At 44.2% G+C, this 19,916-nt stretch overlaps 3 protein-coding genes across 6 annotated transcripts; 1 reads left to right on the plus strand and 2 right to left on the minus strand.

Annotated features, from left to right (window-relative positions):
* Window positions 1–322: 322 nt before the first annotated feature.
* LOC136504537 (UPF0400 protein C337.03-like) lies at window positions 323–6,422 on the minus strand. Its single transcript, XM_066499472.1, has 8 exons — window positions 6,254–6,422; window positions 5,958–6,149; window positions 3,914–4,161; window positions 2,957–3,133; window positions 2,707–2,863; window positions 2,451–2,590; window positions 2,322–2,357; window positions 323–1,647 (listed from the first exon to the last, which is right to left on the minus strand). The coding sequence occupies exons 2-8, from the start codon at window positions 6,085–6,087 to the stop codon at window positions 766–768; spliced, it is 1,770 nt and encodes a 589-aa protein (XP_066355569.1). The 5' UTR covers window positions 6,088–6,149; window positions 6,254–6,422; the 3' UTR covers window positions 323–765.
* A 5,184-nt stretch (window positions 6,423–11,606) lies between these two features.
* On the plus strand, window positions 11,607–15,287 carry LOC136505850 (uncharacterized). Of its 4 annotated transcripts, none has more exons than XM_066500987.1 (6): window positions 11,607–11,881; window positions 13,462–13,658; window positions 13,756–13,836; window positions 14,116–14,349; window positions 14,444–14,524; window positions 14,606–15,287. In XM_066500987.1, the coding sequence occupies exons 1-6, from the start codon at window positions 11,767–11,769 to the stop codon at window positions 14,906–14,908; spliced, it is 1,011 nt and encodes a 336-aa protein (XP_066357084.1). In that variant the 5' UTR covers window positions 11,607–11,766; the 3' UTR covers window positions 14,909–15,287. The 4 variants fall into 4 exon arrangements, with proteins under 4 accessions (XP_066357084.1, XP_066357085.1, XP_066357082.1 ...); XM_066500988.1 differs by having other exon boundaries at window positions 14,447–14,524; XM_066500985.1 differs by lacking the exon at window positions 11,607–11,881 and adding an exon at window positions 11,920–12,594.
* Window positions 15,288–16,176: 889 nt separating this feature from the next.
* LOC136505540 (receptor-like protein EIX2) lies at window positions 16,177–19,661 on the minus strand. The gene has a single exon (XM_066500717.1). The coding sequence runs from the start codon at window positions 19,576–19,578 to the stop codon at window positions 16,612–16,614; it is 2,967 nt and encodes a 988-aa protein (XP_066356814.1). The 5' UTR covers window positions 19,579–19,661; the 3' UTR covers window positions 16,177–16,611.
* Window positions 19,662–19,916: the final 255 nt, after the last annotated feature.

Genomic DNA, 19,916 nt, shown 5'->3' on the forward strand with positions numbered 1-19,916 from the left:
GGGGGGGGGGGGGGGGGGGAGATGTGTCAATTTCTACTACTCCACTGCTGCCAGTTCCTTGCTTGCTGCCATATCCTCAGCTGTGACAAGGCTTCATCTACACAATCTTCTAATATTGGACCAAATACTGCTGTCCCATTTCACAATGCATAACTTTCATCAAAGGAATCTTTTACCTCAGCAGACCATGCACGCACGGTTTTATTCACACAACTCAAATCCGTTGATTTCTGAATCACAGCACTTGATCCAAACTGGCCCTTGTCTAATAACTGCCAAGTCAAAGGAAAGCAGCAATTTGCACCCAAAAGGGAAGCTATACTAAAAATAATAATAATAAATATAAATAAATAAATTTAAACAATAACAGAAGTATTTGCAGTTCACATCATATCTATGACACTGACCAGTAAGTTCTAAAGCTGCATCAGCCCAGCCCTAAAACCGTTATGTCAGAGGGCAACTCTTAAGCAACAATTCCAGTGCCACTTTCTTTTGCCTCAGGGGATCAATGCAAATGGGGGGGAAAGACAAAGTCTAACTACTACACAGAACCAGGAAGAGTTAAACAGCTCAGACCAAACCAAGGAGTCATCACAAAAACCTCATGCCTATTCTACAATTTTTCTAACCGTGACAACGGTCCTGCCTCTCTTGCAGGGCCAGTCACGTATAAGTTCGATACTAGGTGATTATTGTTTAATGTACAAAAGTTAGCACAAGGTGCTGCCTTTATAGCCCGATGAATGCCATGCCACCATCGAGTCATTGTCGTTGGGCAGACGGAGACTGCTGCACCTGCACTGGTGGGAAGAACCCCATGCCTGCTGATGACTGGAAGAATCCTGCTGATGTGGGTGATTGCTGTGGTGCCTGGGGAGACTGCTGCTGCTGCTGGGGTTGGTTCTGAGCCGGTGGAAGCGGAGGTGGAGGTGGTGGACCACTTGGTCCTGGAAAACCTGCCGGCATAATGTTGGACATTGGAGGCGGAGGTGGCATAGAGCCGGCCATCATCCCGAAAGGTCCCATTCCCATCATTCCTCCAGTACTTTGACCAAATTGTTGCAGAAGCGGTGGCAAAAATGGCGGTGGAGGTGGTGCAAATGGACCTGGTGCTTGGTTGATCTGCGCTGGTAGTTGCGTGGGCACTGCTCCAATCTGTTGTTGCATCTGTGGCACTTGCCCAGAAAAGGGAGGAGCACCCATGTCACTGCCCTGTGCAGTTTTCTCAAGCCTAGGCCTCTTTTCAATCTGGAAGCCCGGCGGTCCTCCAGAGAGTTCTCCAGAAGGCGATCCACTATTCATGGAAGATAGTGAAGCGCCATGTTCAGCAACAAAAGATGATAAAATGGAGCTCAGAACCTGCACAGGTGCTGACAAAGATGCCAGCTTATCTGCCATTGCTGCTGCCGTTCTCTTGGGCTCATCTCCCACTGCACTGACTGTAGGGGCAAGTGAGGTTGCTGGATTCAGTGACTGTAACTGGGGAGACATCAGCCTTACTCCAGAACCCTGTATCATAGCAGCTGTTTGTTCTGTTGGGGTAATCATTAGCAGACTAGAACTAGATCCTGTGCCATTTGTGACAACGGCACCATCAAATCGTTGCCTAAGTTGAATGGCATGTTCAGCCTCTGCTCGAGCAACCTGTTATGGCAATCAGATAAGGGATTACCAATAATGTCATAAGACAGCTAAAAGATTATTACACCATAAATAAATTTCAGAAAAAAAAAAGAAAGGAGCTACTTGAGAAGCAGCGACTGGAATCAAGACATGCATGTCGGCATCACCCAAGGCACAAAACAGAGAAATGCAAAGGCCAGACTAGAAGGATGTGAAGACCACTCTGAAAGGTGATCAAACATCTCAAGTTGCTATGGAAGCAGTCTAGGTGGGCTTTTTCAATATAACAGGCTTAATCTCAAGGTGCTAAGAAAGAACTCTAGGTGGGTTTTCTCAACATAACAGACTTAAGTTGTAATCAATAAATAAATAGTTCAAGTGAGCAGTGGAATTAATAATTAGTTTTAAGTGAACATGGGTTTGGCCAGGTAGGAATCAGAACTGGCAAGAGGCATACTTGTGCCATAAAGGTGCTAGATGGCTCAGACAACACACATGCTCATGGCTTACTAGTGCAGGTGCCATTTATGAAAACAAGAATTCAGTTGGGAATGAACGGATTAGATCTCTCTACTTGAAGTTCTACACATATCCTCTAATAGTACCCACTTTCATAGCTGTGGACGGACATGATTGCAAGGAACAATAACAGATGAAAAGCCAACATGCAATAGGGCATAAAGAATAGTTCTTACTTGCAACCGGCTGCGAAGAATTTCTGACTTTGACTCCTGTTATAGAAATAGGAAAGACAATTTCGAAAAGCATGAGTCATATGTAACTGAGATGGAACATTTGGAAGATAATGAAAGTGTGCATAAGACCTGTTCAATGAGAGCTTCTTTTAATTGATTTATCAGCGATATCCTCGCCACATCTACACTTTCAAGTTGTGAAATGCACTGCTTCAGGATAGTTTCCTGTTCTTGAAGATCAGAAAACATTGTTGAGGCAGGCTGATCACCTTATGAAAAACCATGCAGGCCAAAAAAAAAGCAGAACAGATAAGAATGGTATCAAACTTTCTTCCACAGCAGATATCCACAATGTTAATAACTAGTGAGCAAGATAAATCCTTACCTTTGGTACTAGCATCGTCTATATTTTTCTTTATCTTTTCTAGAACACTAACAGTACTCTTACATTTGTTCAAAGCTGTGTCTTCATCAAAATGTTGATCAAGCACAGCTTGGTATGCAGTCACAATCTTTTCAGGCATACCACCAACAGTCAGTTTCTACAGAAGAATTCAACAAGTTAATACTCTCATATCCAATTCAATATGTTTTCACCCGAAAAGGAGAGTGATATAGGATAACTAGCAACTTACTTTTAGTACTGTACTGGAATCCTTCCTTGCAACTTTGGAATTTAAGGGCTTAGAGCTAGGATTTGAATTATTCTGATTCCCATTGTTATCGAATATAGGAGGGTTGTCACCAAAAATGCTGTCTTTCAAACTTTCAATACGGGTTCCAAAAACTTTGCGTTCATCCCAAATTCCTATCTGTAATTCCAAAAGATAAGTTAGAAACAATCTTTTTATTCTGGATTTCCAAGAAAAAATGAAGCAAATCAAATTAGCCATCAGTTATCCAGTATTTAGTCTAGTTTCAATAAAGTATCATGTCCTATTGGTGCACATTATCCTGGCAGATTTTGCAGCAAATTTCTTTACACAGTATTAATGAAGGACCAAGCAAACTATGATTAAAATTGAACGACCCTTCCAAATATTTATAACATCAGAAACACCGGTGGAAGAAAACCTGAATCACTGCTTCTGGCAGATGAGTAGCAACTTACCAAGCAAGACAGTGTTTAAGAAAACAAGATATTCATTAAACCCAACACTATTGGAAATGGAGGAAATTAGGCTACAAACTAAAAGGCTAATTGCTTTACTAATTGATTCTGTTCTAGTTAGTTTAAGCTCACAATTTCTGTACATACAATTATATATACCAAAATCGAATGCACCATGGACATGACCATGATCATAGCTTCAAAAGACATCAGAGCAAATAAGTACTATCTGGAATCCAGAAAAGTGTGCCAGGGGAGTAATAAGGATATTTGAATAACATAAAGCAACTAATAGCATATAACTCCAATAGTTTGCTACAATTAAACTGAATTGGCCATTGATCCAATGGTACTATAGTACTTTAATTGTACTAAAACATTTAGATCCTCCTGCATTCTTGGACAAGGCTCTAGAACAACTCTAGGAGCTGCTGCACTGCGAAGAATTAATCTCATCATAGTGAAGCAAGATAATACTTACTAGTCTCGCCACCAGTTTCATTCCTTCTTCTCCCCCATTTTCGTAGACATGTTTCAACGATCTGGGTAAAACCCTCCAGAACTCATGCACATAATCTCCTCCCTTGCGCTTACTGTTTTGCAAGATATCATTTGATAGAAATAGGAATGATATTTTCTTATCCTCTGTTGCACTACTGAACTGCTTTTCCCATGTGTCTACAACCCTTCTGGCCCTCTTGCGGTGAAAAATGCACCATTGTGAAAGTGCTGCATAAGGGTTAAGGAATACAAGAAAGAACTGCTAATGCAATATTTAGATGCAAACTTACATAGGAAAAATATAAAATTCTAATTAAATTTGACATATGCACAAATAGAGGAAATGAGGAAATAAATAACCAATTTGGTCATTTATTACTTAAAGCACACAAGGTATATAAACCACAAATTGAGTCCACAAACCATCAACATGAAAAAAGGGGGAACATAGATCCTAGGTATTATATAGATGCCATCTATGAACTCTACCTACCCTGTAGATTCCCACTGACGTGTTAAAAGTTCTGCTGTTTCCTTCCAATTTTACAGTGAGTGTCATATTAAATCTCAAGAAGCAGAACATTTTCTGAGGGAAACAAATAATAACATTGCTCATAAAACCTAAACTTTAGCTGTGGAGATCAAATTAGGTGAATGTAAGCGTGAAAAGTTAACAAGGAACAAGATCATTTTTCTTCTACAAGGCACAAATTGTTAGTATGTTTTGATATTTGATATTTCTGCGAGACACAGCAACATATGCAGTATATGTCATAGCAACTTGCTTAGAAATGGATGGCATATACCACATATGGCATGGAATTTCTCATGCAGAAGCAAGCACATTGATATCGAAACAATTATACGATTTTTACTGCACCTGTACATCAAACTCCAAAAGTATGCATTGCAGAATGTGTTTATTTATGCAATAAGAGGTCATATATATCCATAATGTAAAAGGCAGAGTAGTTTTGAGAAATACATTTTCAGCGCAATAAAATGCTGCAGAATTTGTTTTGAACACGAAACAGAAAAATAGCAGCAGAATGCCATAAAGATTGTTCAAAGAGCTAACCAAAAGTAAAACAGGCTTACTAGTTACTACCATACTATTGCATAAATAACAGCAACCAGGGGGAAAAAACTAGATAGCAGTTAGAATCATATGACTAAAACTTTAGGTCCTTATTAAAGGATGTGGCATATAATTGTTCTGCTCAATTAATTTAGTGAACAGGATAGCCAGGATAGAAAAAAATAAGTACCCAACAAGCCAGAGACATATATAACCTAGTAATTACTGATAAAATGTAGACTACTAGGAGTTCCTGTTATGATTTCCCATTTCACAAAGGGAACAGCCTCAAATGACAATGAAAATGATATATATACATCTAAATGAAAGACAAAATTGGGAGTAACAAAAAAAATATTTTAGTCCCAAGAAAGTTGGGGAGAGACACCAACAAAAAGTATAAAGTAAAATGAAAAGGGTATTAGTGGCATAGTCATGGTGTAGTACTAGTAGTAAAAGGAGATTAGTAACCTAGCCCTCACCGTTCGAGCACGTGAAAGTTGATTTCTTCGCGCTTATATTCAAGGATAAAAAAAGAATAAAATGAACTGCAGCACCAAAGCTAATTAGAAATCCAGAACATGTTGCCTGACCTATTACATTTATAAATATATAAGAGAAGCACTTTTCTCAAACAAACTACCGAGAAAGGCACTAAAATCAAGAGAATTTTCAGGGAGTGCAGTAACATAAACACATTAAATTCATACTCGAGGATTTATAACGTCTACCCATGTGCACCAGCAAACTACCAACAACACAGCAAGCACTGTACGGAGCTAAACAAAGAAGGGTAACTTCGTGTGCACAATCGATCTGATAGCCAGTTCTCACATAAGCATTCCAAATTGCAAGTTAGGGCTTTACTGGATATACTAGATTAACCGAACTGGAAGAAACAGCCAGGAACACCTAGAAGTAACCACGGGAGAAAAGCAAAGGATACTCTGAATGCTCGCCGCTGTGTTGTTGAGCTTGTTGAGCTTATCAACAAGCCTCTCCTCGCTGAAGGAGCCGCCGCCGCCGCTGCCGCCGTCCCTCGTTTCCACGTCTACACCCGCCTTCGCAGCAGCCATCACAAAGTCCCCAACTAATTCAACTTCCTCGCGGATAGGCCAAAACCCAAGATCGAGCCAACCTTGCGCGCAAAAATTCAGAAAAAGAAAACATCCCAGAAAATCAGAAATTTGGGGATTGTGGTGAGAGATTAGAGCTCGGAGGTCTCAGGGGAGAGATGCGTACCTCGGTGGCGATGAGCTCGAGCTCGGCGCCGCAGACGAGAAGGGGAAGTGGAAGGGGAAGCACGAAGCAGGAGGGAAGACGAGACACAGAGGGTTTGGTTCGTGGCTTCCACCTCCACACTTTCCTTCCCTTGGGTATGTTTTTTTCTGGTTTTTCGTCTTTTTTTCGTTTTTTTTTTCCTTTTTCCCCCTCGCACTGGATTTTGCGTGTGAGAGGAAGGGTTTTAAAAGGATCACTGTAGCGCGTTTGGAGGGGACTGTGGGCCTAAATAGAAAATGCCACCACGTAAATGAGGGCTAAAACAGGGAGCGGCTAGATATATAATATATTCTGCGGATGGAAAGGGAAACCACCATCGCGTGAGCATCAAGGTTAGAGGAATGCTCACGGTAGGATTATGCACTATAGACTTAAGAGTAAAGGCAACATCACGTGAAGAGTAACGCCTGCTAGCGGAATTTATAATATTATATTCTGCAAGCGGAGAGAAAAACCACCATCACGTGAGCGCCAAAGTTAGAAGAGGAATGCTCACGGTAGGATTATGCGCAATCTTAAGAGCGAAGACAACGTCACGCGAAGAGTAACGCATGCTAGCGGAATTTATTATATTCTGTGGACAGGAAACCACCATCACGTGAGTGTCAAAGTTAGGAGACAAATGCTCATGGTAGGATTGTGAGCTATAGACTTAAGAGCGAATGCAATGTCAAAGAGTAACGCCTGCTAGCGGAATTTGTAGATACAAGGGATTGTATCTGTGGGCTTAGAAGGAAGACATCACCAAGTGAATGTCAAAGTTAGAAAAGTGGGCTGCTAGCGATAGATTTTGTGTTCAGTGGGCAGAAACTTCCTTCACATGAACGCCAAAGTTAGGTCAGGGATGCTCACAATAGAATTGTGTGCTATGGAGTTAAGAGGAAGCCAACGGTCATGTGAAGAGCAGGGTCTGCTAGTAGCTTTTGTGGATACAAGGGATTACATCTATGGGCTTCGTAGAAAGACACCGCTGCATGAATGCAAAGTAAGAAACGCAAGGGCGGCTACCGATAGATTTCTATTCAGTGGGCATAGAGGGGACCACCTTCGCGTGAAATGTCAAAATTAGGGAAGGAGAGTCCGATGGTGGGATTATGTGTTCTGACTTTAGAGGGAAGTCATTGTCATAAGAGAAAAGGAGGGCCTGCTAGCGGCTTCTATGGATGCAAGGGATTATATCTATGGGTTTAGAAGGAAAGGGAAGACACTGCCTCATGAATGCCAAAGTTAGAAGAGAGGCCTGCTAGTGATGAATTTATGTTCAGTATGCGTAGAGGGGACCACCTTCTTGTGAACGCCAAAGTTACGTCAGAGATGCTCACGATAGAATTATGTGCTACAGACTTAAGAGAAAGCTAATGTCATGTGAAAAGGAGGCTCTACTAACACCTTTTGTGGATACAAGGGATTACATCTATGGGCTTAGAAGAAAGACACTGTGGCTTGAATGCCAAAGTTAGAAAACTATATTTGTGTTCAGTGGGTGTAGAGGGAACCACCTTCACGTGAACGTCAAAGTTAGATGAGAAGTGTTCCTGATGGGATAATGTGTTACAAATTTAGAGGGAAGCCATCGTCAAAGCAGAAAAAGGAGGGCCTGCTAGCTGTTCCTATAGATACAATACAAGGGATTGTATCTATGGGCTTAGAGGGAAGACACCAGGCGTGAATGTCAAAGTTAGAAAAAGAGGGCTACTAGCGATGGATTTGTGTTCAGTAGGCGTAGAGGGGACCACCATCACGTGAACACCAAAGTTAGGTCAGGGATGCTCACGATAGGATTGTGTGCTATGGACTTATTAAGATAGGAAGCCAACGTCATGTGAAGAGGAGGGTATGCTAATAGCTTTGTAGATACAAGGGATTTGCATCTATGGGCTTATAAGGAAGACACTGTCACATGAATGCCAAAATTAGAAAAGCATATTTGTATTCAATGGGCATAGAAGAGACTACCTTCACGTGAACGCAAAGTTAAGGTTCGGGTGATCATGATGGGATTATGTGTTACAAATTTAGAGGGAAACCATTGTCATGCAAAAAGGAGGGCCTGGTAGCAGGTCCTATGGATACAAGGGATGTTCAATGGGCTTAGAGGGAAGACATCACGCGTGAATGTCAAAGTTAGAAAAGGAGGGCTGCTAGCAATGGATTTGTGTTAGGCGTAGAGGGGACCACCTTCACGTGAACGCCAAAGTTAGGTCTAGGATGCTCATGATAGGATTGTGTGCTATAGACTTATCAAGAGAGGAAGCCAACGTCATGTGAAGAGGAGGGTATGCTAATAACTTTGTAGATACAAGGAATTGCATCTATGGGATTACAAGGAAGACACTTTCACGTGAATGTCAAAATTAGAAAAGCAACCTCTGCTAGCGATAGATTTGTGTTCAACGGGCGTAGAGGGGACCACCTTCACGTGAACGCAAAGTTAAGGTTAGGAGTGCTCATGATGGGATTATGTGTTACAAATTTAGAGGGAAGCGATCACTATACAAAAAGGAGGGTCTGCTAGCGGTTTTTATGGATACATGGTATTGTATCTATGGCTCAGAGGGAAGACACCACGCGTGAAATGTCAAAGTTAGAAAAGAGGGGTTGCTAGGTATAGATTTGTGTCCAGTTGATGTAGAGGGGCCCACCTTCACGTGAACGCCAAAGTTAGGTGAGCAGTGCTCATGATAGGATTATGCATTACAAATTTAGATGAAAGCCATCGTCATGCAAAATGGAGGGCTTGCTAGCGGCTTTTGTGGATACAGGGGGATTATATCTGGTTTAGAGGAAGGCACTGCCGCACGAAATGACAAAGTTACAAAGCGAGTCTGCTAGTGATACATTTGTGTTCAGTTGACGTATGTAGAGGGGCCCACCTTCACATGAACGCCGAAGTTAGGTGAGAAGTACTCACGATGGGATTATGTGTTGCGGATTTAGAGGGAAGCCATCGTCATGCAAAAAATAAAGAAGACCTATAGATGCTTCTATGGATACAAGGGATTGTATCTGTGGGCTTAGATGGAAGACATCGCCATGTGAATGCCAAAGTTAGAAAAGTGAGGCTACTAGCGATATATTTGTGTTCTGTGGGCATAGAGGGAAACCACCTTCACATGAACGCCAAAGTTTAGAAGACGAGTGCGCAAGATGGAATGTGTGTTGCACCTTTAGAGGAAAGTAAGCGACATACAAAGTGAAGAGAAAGAGTGCCGAAGGGATTGTGTGTTGGGAAAACCACTAAGGACGAGGGGCCGTAGGCTTAGCGGAAAGCCACCATCATGTCAACACCAAAATTTGGACGTCTACGGGCGATAGAATCGCATGCTGCAATTAATCTAGGGATGGTAGTCCAATCCATAGGTCCACACACTTTTATGAGGTGTGGGTGGCAGATTGAGTCTCGGTATGAATGTAGGGCCATGTTTAGTTGCCCACGGAATTGGCGCCGCCAGATTTCCCGGCTACACCGTAGCTACAGTAGCGTTTTGTTTTTATTTGGTAATAATTGTCCAATCGTTGACTAATTAGGCTCGAAATGTTCGTCTCGCAAAGTACAACCAAACTGTGCAATTAGTTTTTGATTTCGTCAACATTTAGTACTCCATGCATGTACCACAAGTTTGATGTGACGGGGAATCTTCTTTTTGCATAGTGCCAAATTCAGAAATTTGGGGAACTAAACATGGCCTAGGTTGGATACAAGCGCCAAATTGCACCGCATGCATGTTTCTATGAATGTACGAAGTATAAGGGCCACACTATATAATCAAGCACCCCGCTTCTAGTTTTCAACTACATGCTTAATACCTAGGTGCTAGATGTTTGTCCATCTTAAGAACTTAAATAATTTATTGGTATCTACGTGTTAGATAACTAGATTTTGTGATATAGAGATAATAAATTATTGCCTATTTTCAACTTTATATGCTTTTCTTAATGGCAAATTTTGCTGCAGGACACCGTCAAAAAACGTAATATGCTGATGGACACCGCAACAAGCGGCATTTGTCCAGTACCATTACAAATTTGAGGTTCTTTGCCATAACACACCGCAGGCAATATTTTATTCATTTCTTAGATTCGCGGAGAGAGAAGGTGGGAGAAATGACTTTGCTGCCCTCGTCTTCAACCTCCGTTTGTGCACCAAAATTTGCCGTAACACACTGCCGGTGCCATGGGAGGGAGGTGGCGTCCTCTGGAGCTGCAAGAGTGGGGGCTGGGCAGGGAGGTCCGGGGAGGCCGCGCCGCCGCCGCACAAGGCCCGGGAGGCCGCGTCGCCGCTACATGAGGAGGTTGCAGAGGTCGCGCCGTCGCTGCGTGAGGAGGCCCCGCCGTTGCTACGCGACGAGGTTGCGGACGTCGTGCCGTCGCTACGGGAGGAGGCCGCGGACGTCGCGGCGCCGCTGGTGCGAGGAGGCCGCACCGTCGCTGCGCGAGGAGCCCACGGAGGCCGCGTCGCCGCCGCCCGATGCCGGGGAGGCCACGCCGCCACCACACGAGGCTGGGGAGGCCGCTCCGCCACCGCCCGATGACAGGGAGGCCGCGCCGCCGCTGCGCGAGGTGGCCACGAAGGCCGCGCCACCGCTGCGCAAGGAGGCCACGAAGGTCATGGCGCCGTTGCCCGATGTCGGGGTGGCCACGCCGCCGTCGCGCGAGGCCGGGGAGGCCGCATGCACGTGGTCGGGGAGGCCGCGTCGCCGCACGCACAAGGTTGGAGAGGCCCACACCGCCTCTCATGCGCGGCTGGAGAGGGTCGCGCCGCCGCTGACGCTGTTGGTCGATGAAGGACGGCGAGATGAATCGGCGCAGTGTGTGACGGCAAATATTAGTGATGAACCGGAGGTTAAAGACAAGTTTAGATTGAACATTTGTCCCATCCTCTATCTCCTTCTCCTTGAACCTGAGAAATCCTGAGAAATGAATAAAATATTGGCTGCGGTGTGTTACGACAAAAAAAAAACTCCAAATTTGTAATGGTACTGGACAAATGCCGCTAGTTGCGGTATCCATCAACATATTAAGGTTTTTGACGATGTCCTGAAGCAAAAGTTGCCTTTCTTAATATATTCAGGATGATATATTACAGTGACATTAACACACCCGACGATGCCCAAAACCTGTGGTGGAAACCCTCGATGTCATGGTGTAACATCCAAGATTTTTGTACAACATTTGTAGTCCAATTCAGCGGGCTGGCAGCCCAGCCCATTCCAGATGCACGGCCCACCGTTTCCTTCCTTCCCCGGGGCCCTTGCGGCGGCGGCGTAAGGTTCCTTGTCGCCTCCCACGCTCTTCGCCGTGCGCTTCCCGCGAAACGCCAACCGAATCCTCCATCGCCCAAAAATCACCCCCCCCCCCCAGAAGGAGAAATCCTTCCCGCAGGCGGAGGAGGAGGAATTCGCCGAGTAGGTTGGTGGGTTCTCCCGATCCGCGTCCCCGGTCCCCACTTCCCAGGCCCAGGCGAGCGGGAGCATATGGCGCCGCTGTCGTGGCGGCACCACACCCTTCTGCAGGCGCTGCTCCACCGCGGGCCCCTCTCCGAGCGCGACTTCCACGCCGTCTTCGCCGGCGTCTCCGGCAAGGACCCCGGTACGCCGTCTGCTTTGTCTCCTCTCGTCGTCTCTCGATCTCTTCTCTGTACGCGCCATAGCCCAACAGGTGCTCGACGAAATGCACGCCTTTATTGATGGGCTCTGATCAGAGCTACAGGTGCACGCAGCAGCACCTGGACCTGGAGGCTGGAGCGTACACTGCAAGCTACCTTCCCGCCATTCCCCTGCTTCTCTCCTTCCAGCGTAAGCCAAAGCATTTGAGCAGATTATATGGTAATCCCATCGAGTCCTCGCCGCCCGCACGACATCTGCCTCGCTCTCCACTCGCCCGTCAACCTCCCCTCCGCCTGACCGCCCGCTTCTTGCCGCGCCGCCGCTACTCCTCCTCTGCGCTGCTCCCCTTTCTCTTCGCCTCCTTCTCCGTCCTCCTCCGCTGCGCTCGTATCTCTCCCCTTCCTCTTGTGCCGCCTTCAACCTCCGTCCCGAAGCCGTGCGAGCCCCCCGACGCCGCCACAACAGACTTCCCTAGAAAGCTGGCTTCGATTTGAAGCGTGGGCATCTCTTCAGCAGGCTCACGAGTCACGAGATCCCATTCATCTGCTACGCCATACTCATCACCCTCAGCACCAATGGCGCCTCTCTCGTGGCGGCAGCGGCACCACACGCTGCTGCAGGCGCTGCTCTCCCGCTGCCCCCTTGCCGAGCCTGACTTCCTCGCGCTGTTTGCTGCTGTCTCCGACAGGGACCCCGGTACCTACCTATGCCACGATGCTTGCAACTCTCCCCCCTTTATAGCTCGTGTCTTTCTCCATCTTCTCTTCACATCTGTTCCATGGAATGATTCTCTTTTCTTGAACTTGTTACTGTGGCAGTGTGGTGGTAGTAATACATTTGTTCGGAATGTTGTGTACATCTCTATACTTTTCTGGAATCCATTTGTATCTCTATTTGTCTACTACTGATCTTCTGTTTGTCAGAGAAAAGAGTGATAGTTTGGTCTCCATCTGATTTTGTCAGGCAATGCTGCTGTATACAAAACCTGATGCTGCTTGTATTTCCTTTTCTCTTTCTTTGCCTCAAACAAAGTTTGCCTTTCTGAATATTGATAGCGTCTTGTGTAGGCATTCTTTTTCCTTTTCTTTGTTGGCCTAAGTCATCATTCTTATTTAAGTATACCTCTTCTTGACCTGCTCGTGTTCACAAAGTCACAATATAAATTCGTTTACAAGTGAACGCTGTATCTTGAACAAACAATTTAGTGGAAATTTGTGTCTGGTCCTGAAGTAGCTACACTTACTTTCTCACCTAAGGTAGATCTATGAAATTTTGACCGATTGTTTGCTGATCACCAGAGCCAGTCAGAATCACTTCAAAGTTTTGCTAAAAAAAAACACTGAATTCAGAGTTGCATTATATGATTGTCTGAAACAATGGTCTTGATTCCACATGGGATTTCAATCACTCAGCCCAACTGACGCCTAATTTACTGCTTGGCTGAATCATATTTTTAGCACCGGTTTTGTGGAAGAGTCGATAGCCTATGGGCTGCAAACTTCTCTTGATTCATCTGGCCAAATGTCTACTCTCCAATCACTTATTTCATATCATTACTTGCAGCCACTCATCAACAACTGTTCAATGATACACTTCTAAAGATCAACAAGGATCTCGCCTATTTGCAGTTCGAGTTGCGGGCATGCATAAACCAATATGATGGAATGGTTTATTACGGAGTGGTTAATAACATTGTTGATGAAGAATCTAAGCTCGGAACAAAGTATTCTGTGCCCCAGATTGCATTCTACAAGGGACTGGTATGCGATACCTGGCCTTGCATACCTCAGTCTGACACTGCATATGTTGTGTTAAACTTTCGCATGTATTGATATTTACTATTGATTACTGTGGCAGTTAGAAGCAATAGTTCAGGAAGCTGGAAATGATGGGAGCATAACCAGTATTGATGCTCTCAATGTCCGTCTTGACAACCAGGTTAGCTGTACAGTAATTCTGGGAACACGATTTGTTGGTTTTCATGTATCAACATGTACTAAATGGCCATGTGCTTAGACAGCTCATAATACTTATGACTTACAAGCATTTAGGTGACCATATTATAGTTTCATATATGTTGCAGTTATCATGTCATCAACGTCACCTTTTGGTATTTCTGTGGCATGGCATAGCAGCACGTACTGTTATATCTACTGATTGACAGTTTAATCTCGATTGCAATGTGGCATCATGAGTAATTGACTGTTATGTTCCCAGGTCGTAATTGTAGACGGTTCAGAGGACAGCCAATCTCGCCTTCCTAGTTCCATAAAGAATTTCTCACTGAGCCAGAAAGAGAAAACGCTTGATGAACTGATACGGGATCGTTGGTTGTCATACACCTCCACAGGCAAGATTGGTCTGGGCACCAGATCATTTCTTGATCTCCGTAGCTGGTTCCGTGGTAATGATATCCCATCCTGTGTTGTCTGCAACGAAGCTTGTATAAAGGTACTGATATGTGACGATTCTATGATTTTCAGTTGCCTTGTCTTACTTTTAATGTTGTCCCATATAACCTGCTAGTGTTATTTATGTTCCACAGCAGGCATCAAGTTGTCCAAATGAGGGATGCAATGTTAGAATTCATGAGTACTGCTTGAAGAAGAAATTTTCACAAAGAAAGGTACTTGCCTAAATTATAGTTCACACTGCTAACTCATGTTGATGGTAAAGTCATGGTTTGCTAATTTTTCTGTATATGTAGGCTTCAAGAGCTTGTCCTAGTTGTGGTACTGAATGGCCCTGTCAGGATGGTGAAGCTGATGGCGATGATGATGTGAATGAACCTGGGGAGGATCAAGCCTCATCAGCCAATCGTTCCTCGTGGAAGAAGCGCAAGAGAGTCAAAGCTGAACTGGTGGAAGAAAATAATAATGCAGGCCCATCAACAGAGGTACCTAGGAGGACCTTGAGAAGTGCTAAAGCCGAAGCAGTCGAGGCTGCTCAAGAGGCATCTTCTGCCGGAGCTTCGCAGCCAGGCAGGGGTTCCAAGAGAAGGAAGAAGTAGTGATGATGCAGGCTAAGGATTGATAGCGAGGGAGATTGCAAATGCTCTCTTTTGCCATGTAGATACTGTACATGTGCTGGTATCTGGTGGTAGTAAGTGGTCCTTTTCAAGTGAGAGGGCCGTAGAGTTTTGGTGTAATATATAGCCTTAAGTTGCTCTTGTTGCAGACTCGTAGAGGTTATTATTTATCTTGTGAGTTGTGATAGTATCATTCAATCTGGACTGGGAGAACATCTTGGAGCACTGAAAAGCTTGAGGGCATGGGATACTGTTGCTTGCATTTGTGATTCTGGATTGAGGCATGGTGTTTTGATCGAGTCTTGAGTCTTGGTGTATCAAGAGAGCGTAATCAGAGTCTTGGTGGCTCTTTGGTGCTCCAAAGTAGATTAGGCGGTAGTGGTAACTACTTGACACCATGTGGAAACTTTAGTTGTCCATTGTCCATCTTTTCAAGTACTGCATTTCCAAGCCTGTTCGCTTGCTCGTAAACGATCGTAAATTTCCAGCCGAGAACAGTGTTTTTCTTTCACACCAAACCAGCCAGCAGTAAATAATCCACGATACGATACGGCCTCCCGAACAGGCTGCTAGTGTGCTCTTAGTCATAGGCCTTTAAATAAGGAATATTTGGTTGCGCTTTGAACTTTATTTGGTTGCAAGAATCTTTTGTCACAAATAGGATTTAATCTCCATGCTAGTGTGCTCTTAGTCATAGGCCTTTAAATAAGGAATATTTTGTTAGTGTGCCCGGACTTGACTTAGCTTGTTGTCCCTAAGGACAAGCCCTAGTGTGATCTTTGCAGTCTTAGGACCAAACCATTCAAGGGGTGAGTATAATCGCACAGATTAAGGTTTGTTCTTTAAAATTTAGAGCCCGGCTCTCCTCACCCCCTCTTGTGCCATTTGGTCCTTTTAGAGGATCTCCTTGCAAACAGAGTTCAGCAGGTACGTTATGACTCGCTTGTCTCGGGTGATCCATGTGGCATAGTCTAGATTGTTGATGATGTGTGTTACTTGTCAGCTTCTACAATCTTGATAATTCTAGGAGGCACCTGGGTTTTTGCGTGCTTCCCTTGATCGCCAGCATAACCTGAGGGTGCCACGACACGAAGTTTTTCTCAGACACTGACGGACCGAGAGCGGCAGACATGTTCAATGAGGACACCATTGATGATCTGGGGTTTTATGTGAACGAAGATGAAAGAGGGTGCTTTCACTATATATCATGTGAAATGGTAAGCGTTTTACCTCACGTAGGAGGCCGCAACTTTATTGATATAAAGGTGGAAATAGCCTCCACCATGGCTTACAAGGTATAAATGATTATGATTGATTTAGTCAAGGATTACAACACAAACTGATACAAACCTACGAACTATACACATATACAAAATCTCAACCGAATCAATCCATATCACATACATATACAAAGATTAGTACACAACCTATTGCTAATTTGCTACATGTTGGTGGCTTCATAGTAAAATAAAGATATTTCAGGTTTGAGTAAGAACATAAACCTGCTCCTTTTGTTCTCCATATTTGTGAAAATATTTCCACTGTACAGTATGTGCCAATCATTACCCTTGATTTCTTCTGCAGCAATGCGTGGGGTGCCACCGTGCCAGCCAGTTGTTACACAATGCAGTAAAAAAGTTTCATATGTAAAAAGGGTTCATGGACTAAGCAATGAAAGAAAACCTTCAAATCTCTTTGCTTCCAAATTTCCTCAGAATGGCAGCCTTGTTGATAGCCAGTTGCACATAAAGCTTGTCATATAACTGGTCCAAAAGCTGAAAGTAAGCAATCCTCCATGTTTTCATGAACAACATGGTACAAAATACAATCCAAAGACCCATTATAAATCCCATGCTCATGCTGATGTAAAAAGATGATCTGCCACCTTCATGATGTTGACTAACAGTTGGATTCGTTACATTCATCGAGCAATTCTTCAGAAGAGGAGGCCCACAAAGTCCGGGATTGCCAATGTACATATACTGATCGTTAAGTGTTTGCAGCTGTTGTCCTGAGGGGATTGTTCCTGATAAATTGTTGTACGACAAATTGAGGCAGCTCAAGAATGTTAGATCTGATAAACTTGACGGTATGTTGCCACTGAAATAATTGTAAGATAGGTCGAGGGATTCCAGTTCCTTTAAAGAACCAATATCATATGGAATCGGTCCACTTAACTGGTTGTTAGATAGATTCAAACTCCGAAGTCCCTTGAGTAAAGTTAGTTTCTTCGGAATCTGTCCAATGAAACCATTACTTGATAAATCTATCAACACAGTACGTTTTGTGAATTCATGGGTATAGTTAAGCTCTCGATCTTTTATGAATGTTGATATGCTGTCGCTACTGTAATTATCAAACGAATACATCATATCTGTTTCACGCGGATCTGCCATGGCTCTCAACCTTGCTAGGGACGAAGGTATAATTCCTGATATGTTGTTGTGTGCTACGTCCAGGTAATGAAGCCCAACAATCCTTGATAGCTGCCTAGGAAGGTGACCGTGAAACATATTCGACCTTAGGATCAGCACCTCTAAGCTGGGCATTTTCTCTGCTACCCATATTGGCACACTTCCAGAGAGCCTATTATATGAAAGGTCAAGAAAGTTTAAATTTGCAGCATATTGAAGGAAGTGAGGAAATTCACCAGACAGATTGTTATTTCTCAAGTCTAGCATAGATAAAGAAGATGAAGACTTGTTATTTTGACAATGTGGAAAACCCCCTGTTAGTTGATTGTTCGATAGGTTTATTTCCCAGAAGCCATTACATACGTATGGTGGGATGGTGCCTGTGAAATGATTGTTGTAGAGATCCAAACTACCTAGGTGGGGAGCTGTGAGATTTGCTGGTAGCTTCCCCGATAAAGAATTTCCAGAGAGATCCATGCTTTGTACGAGCGGCAGCTCCAACTTTGGTGGTAAAGTACCACTGAGTTTATTTCTTGACAAGTTCAATATGGAAGCGTTAGGAAATGCAACCCAGAACCAGTGTGGCAAAACATCATTTATCTTTGTGTTTGAGATATCAAGCTCTTGTATGCCCATTTGCCATCTCAACCAGGCAGGAAACTGGGGCCCCAGGTCACATGACAGAAAATATGCAGATATTAATCTAAACGGAGGAACCCAATCTTCACCAAAATCCAATTTCAGGGAGGTGTTTTCAATGTCTAGATACTCAAGGTTCACGAGACTAGCAAAATGTTCTTTTGAAAGCACACTGCTGAAGTTGTTGTTGCCAAGGGTCAAGTCAGTTAAATTACTAAGTGCTCCAATCCCACTAGGTACATTACCATGCAGCATGTTGCGAGAGAGGGCAAGGTAACTTAGACTCCTCATTTTTCCTATCCCAGATGGTATAGAACCACTCAACATGTTTGATGATAGGTCAAGGTAACCTAGACTCCTCATGTTTCCTATCCCAGAAGGTATAGAACCAACCAACATGTTGCGAGAGAGGGCAAGGTAACTCAGACTCCTCATGTTTCCTATCCCAGATGGTATAGAACCAACCAACATGTTCGATGATAGGTCAAGGTAGCTGAGACTAGTCAGATTTCCTATCCAAGCCGGCAACTGCCCAGTCAAATTTGCAGCATTCAAGTGTAGCTCACGCAACTTGCTCCATGAACACTGCGGTAGTCTCCCTATCATGTCCGCATTGATACTGTTGTATTCCAAATTGAGTAACTGCAAACTGCACAAATTTTTCAAGGCCGTTGGAACGATACCTGATATGGAATTCTGATCTATATATAAGACCTCAAGCGAGGACATGTTTGCTAATGCAGCAGGGATGGGCCCAGACCATCCACAGGAAGAGAGATAAAGCTTCTTGATGGTAGTGACATCCCAAAACCAGCTGTGTTGGAGGAACGAGTTAAATGGAATGTAAGACAAATCAAGGATCTCAAGATGTGTGAGGTTAGAATGGGAAAGTTGAAAGATTTTGCTGTTAAGTAGACAACAAGACAGGTCGAGGGTTTTCAGATTAGGCAGCATGTTAACCTTGCTCACCCAATCACTTGCGGAGCTGAGGTTCCATGAGCTCATAACAAGGCTCCTTAGTGAAGATAGATGTGGAAGCCATGTAAGATCTGATACGTATACGTCCGGAAAACTGCTAAGATCAAGGTGCTGCAAGCGAGAAAGGTTACCAAGCTGCCAAGGTATACTCCCCGAATAATCAGCAGAGGAGAGGTTGAGGTACCTTAGATTGTTGAGGGCACCCAGAAACGACAAAGGTTCGTTTATGCTATAATTGAAGTCGTTGAAGCTGAGATCCAAGTATCTCAGATGTGGTAAGGCAGCAATAATGGTGGAGTTCATGATCTGACCTCTCCGTTTGAACTCTTCCGTAAAGTCCTCAGGGCCACGGAGGTCAAGTTTGATGACATGGCCGGTTTGGTTGTCGCACCGGACTCCCTTCCACCCGCAGCAGTCTTCGCCTCGCCATGACGAGAGGAGCCCGTTAGGGTCTACGAAGCTTTTCTTGAAGGAGATGAGTGCCTCGCACTCGCTTGCAACGCAGCAACGAGCCGAGACCGCCCTTGCGTGAGCAGAAAAGGACGAGGACAGTGTCACGGAAAGGATCAAGACGAAGACTGCAGCAGCAGCTCCTTGAAGATGGAGTAGCCGAGCAATCATTTTGTGAGAGCCTGGCTAGCTCTTCGTTGTTTTTGTCTTTTTGGCTATTTGTGCATGGAATGTAAACTATGTACTCCAGTAGTTTTGAGTGGCACATAGCTTGATCTACCTCTCTCTCTCTCTCTATATATATATATGCAAAAATAAAGTGATATGTATGCACAAGCGCAATGAAGTCTACGTGCCGTGCTTGACCAGCAGGCAGCGGGCACCAAGTCAACTAAAGTAATCCAGCGATCGACAGCAGGTAATACTCCACTACTACTCCATCAAATAACTCCCGCGTGATTGTCAGTTGTCACTTGTCACCCAGGCTGGGAGGGAGACCACCATCGGGG

The sequence above is a fragment of the Miscanthus floridulus genome, chromosome 14 (genome assembly GCF_019320115.1).
Source record: "Miscanthus floridulus cultivar M001 chromosome 14, ASM1932011v1, whole genome shotgun sequence".
NCBI classification, from domain to species: domain Eukaryota; kingdom Viridiplantae; phylum Streptophyta; class Magnoliopsida; order Poales; family Poaceae; genus Miscanthus; species Miscanthus floridulus.

Bases quoted from the DNA above. Each gene is read 5' to 3' on its own strand.
- LOC136504537 (XM_066499472.1), bottom strand. From the start codon at position 6,087: ATGGCTGCTGCGAAGGCGGGTGTAGACGTGGAAACGAGGGACGGCGGC. The intron at 3,134-3,913 runs GTAAGTATTATC...TTGGAATTACAG, and splicing joins TGAAACTGGTGGCGAGACTA to ATAGGAATTTGGGATGAACG. The intron at 2,358-2,450 runs GTCTTATGCACA...TTTCTATAACAG, and splicing joins AAGAAGCTCTCATTGAACAG to GAGTCAAAGTCAGAAATTCT.
- LOC136505850 (XM_066500985.1), top strand. From the start codon at position 12,474: ATGGCGCCTCTCTCGTGGCGGCAGCGGCACCACACGCTGCTGCAGGCG. The intron at 13,659-13,755 runs GTATGCGATACC...TTACTGTGGCAG, and splicing joins TTGCATTCTACAAGGGACTG to TTAGAAGCAATAGTTCAGGA. The intron at 13,837-14,115 runs GTTAGCTGTACA...TTATGTTCCCAG, and splicing joins ATGTCCGTCTTGACAACCAG to GTCGTAATTGTAGACGGTTC.
- LOC136505540 (XM_066500717.1), bottom strand. From the start codon at position 19,578: ATGATTGCTCGGCTACTCCATCTTCAAGGAGCTGCTGCTGCAGTCTTC.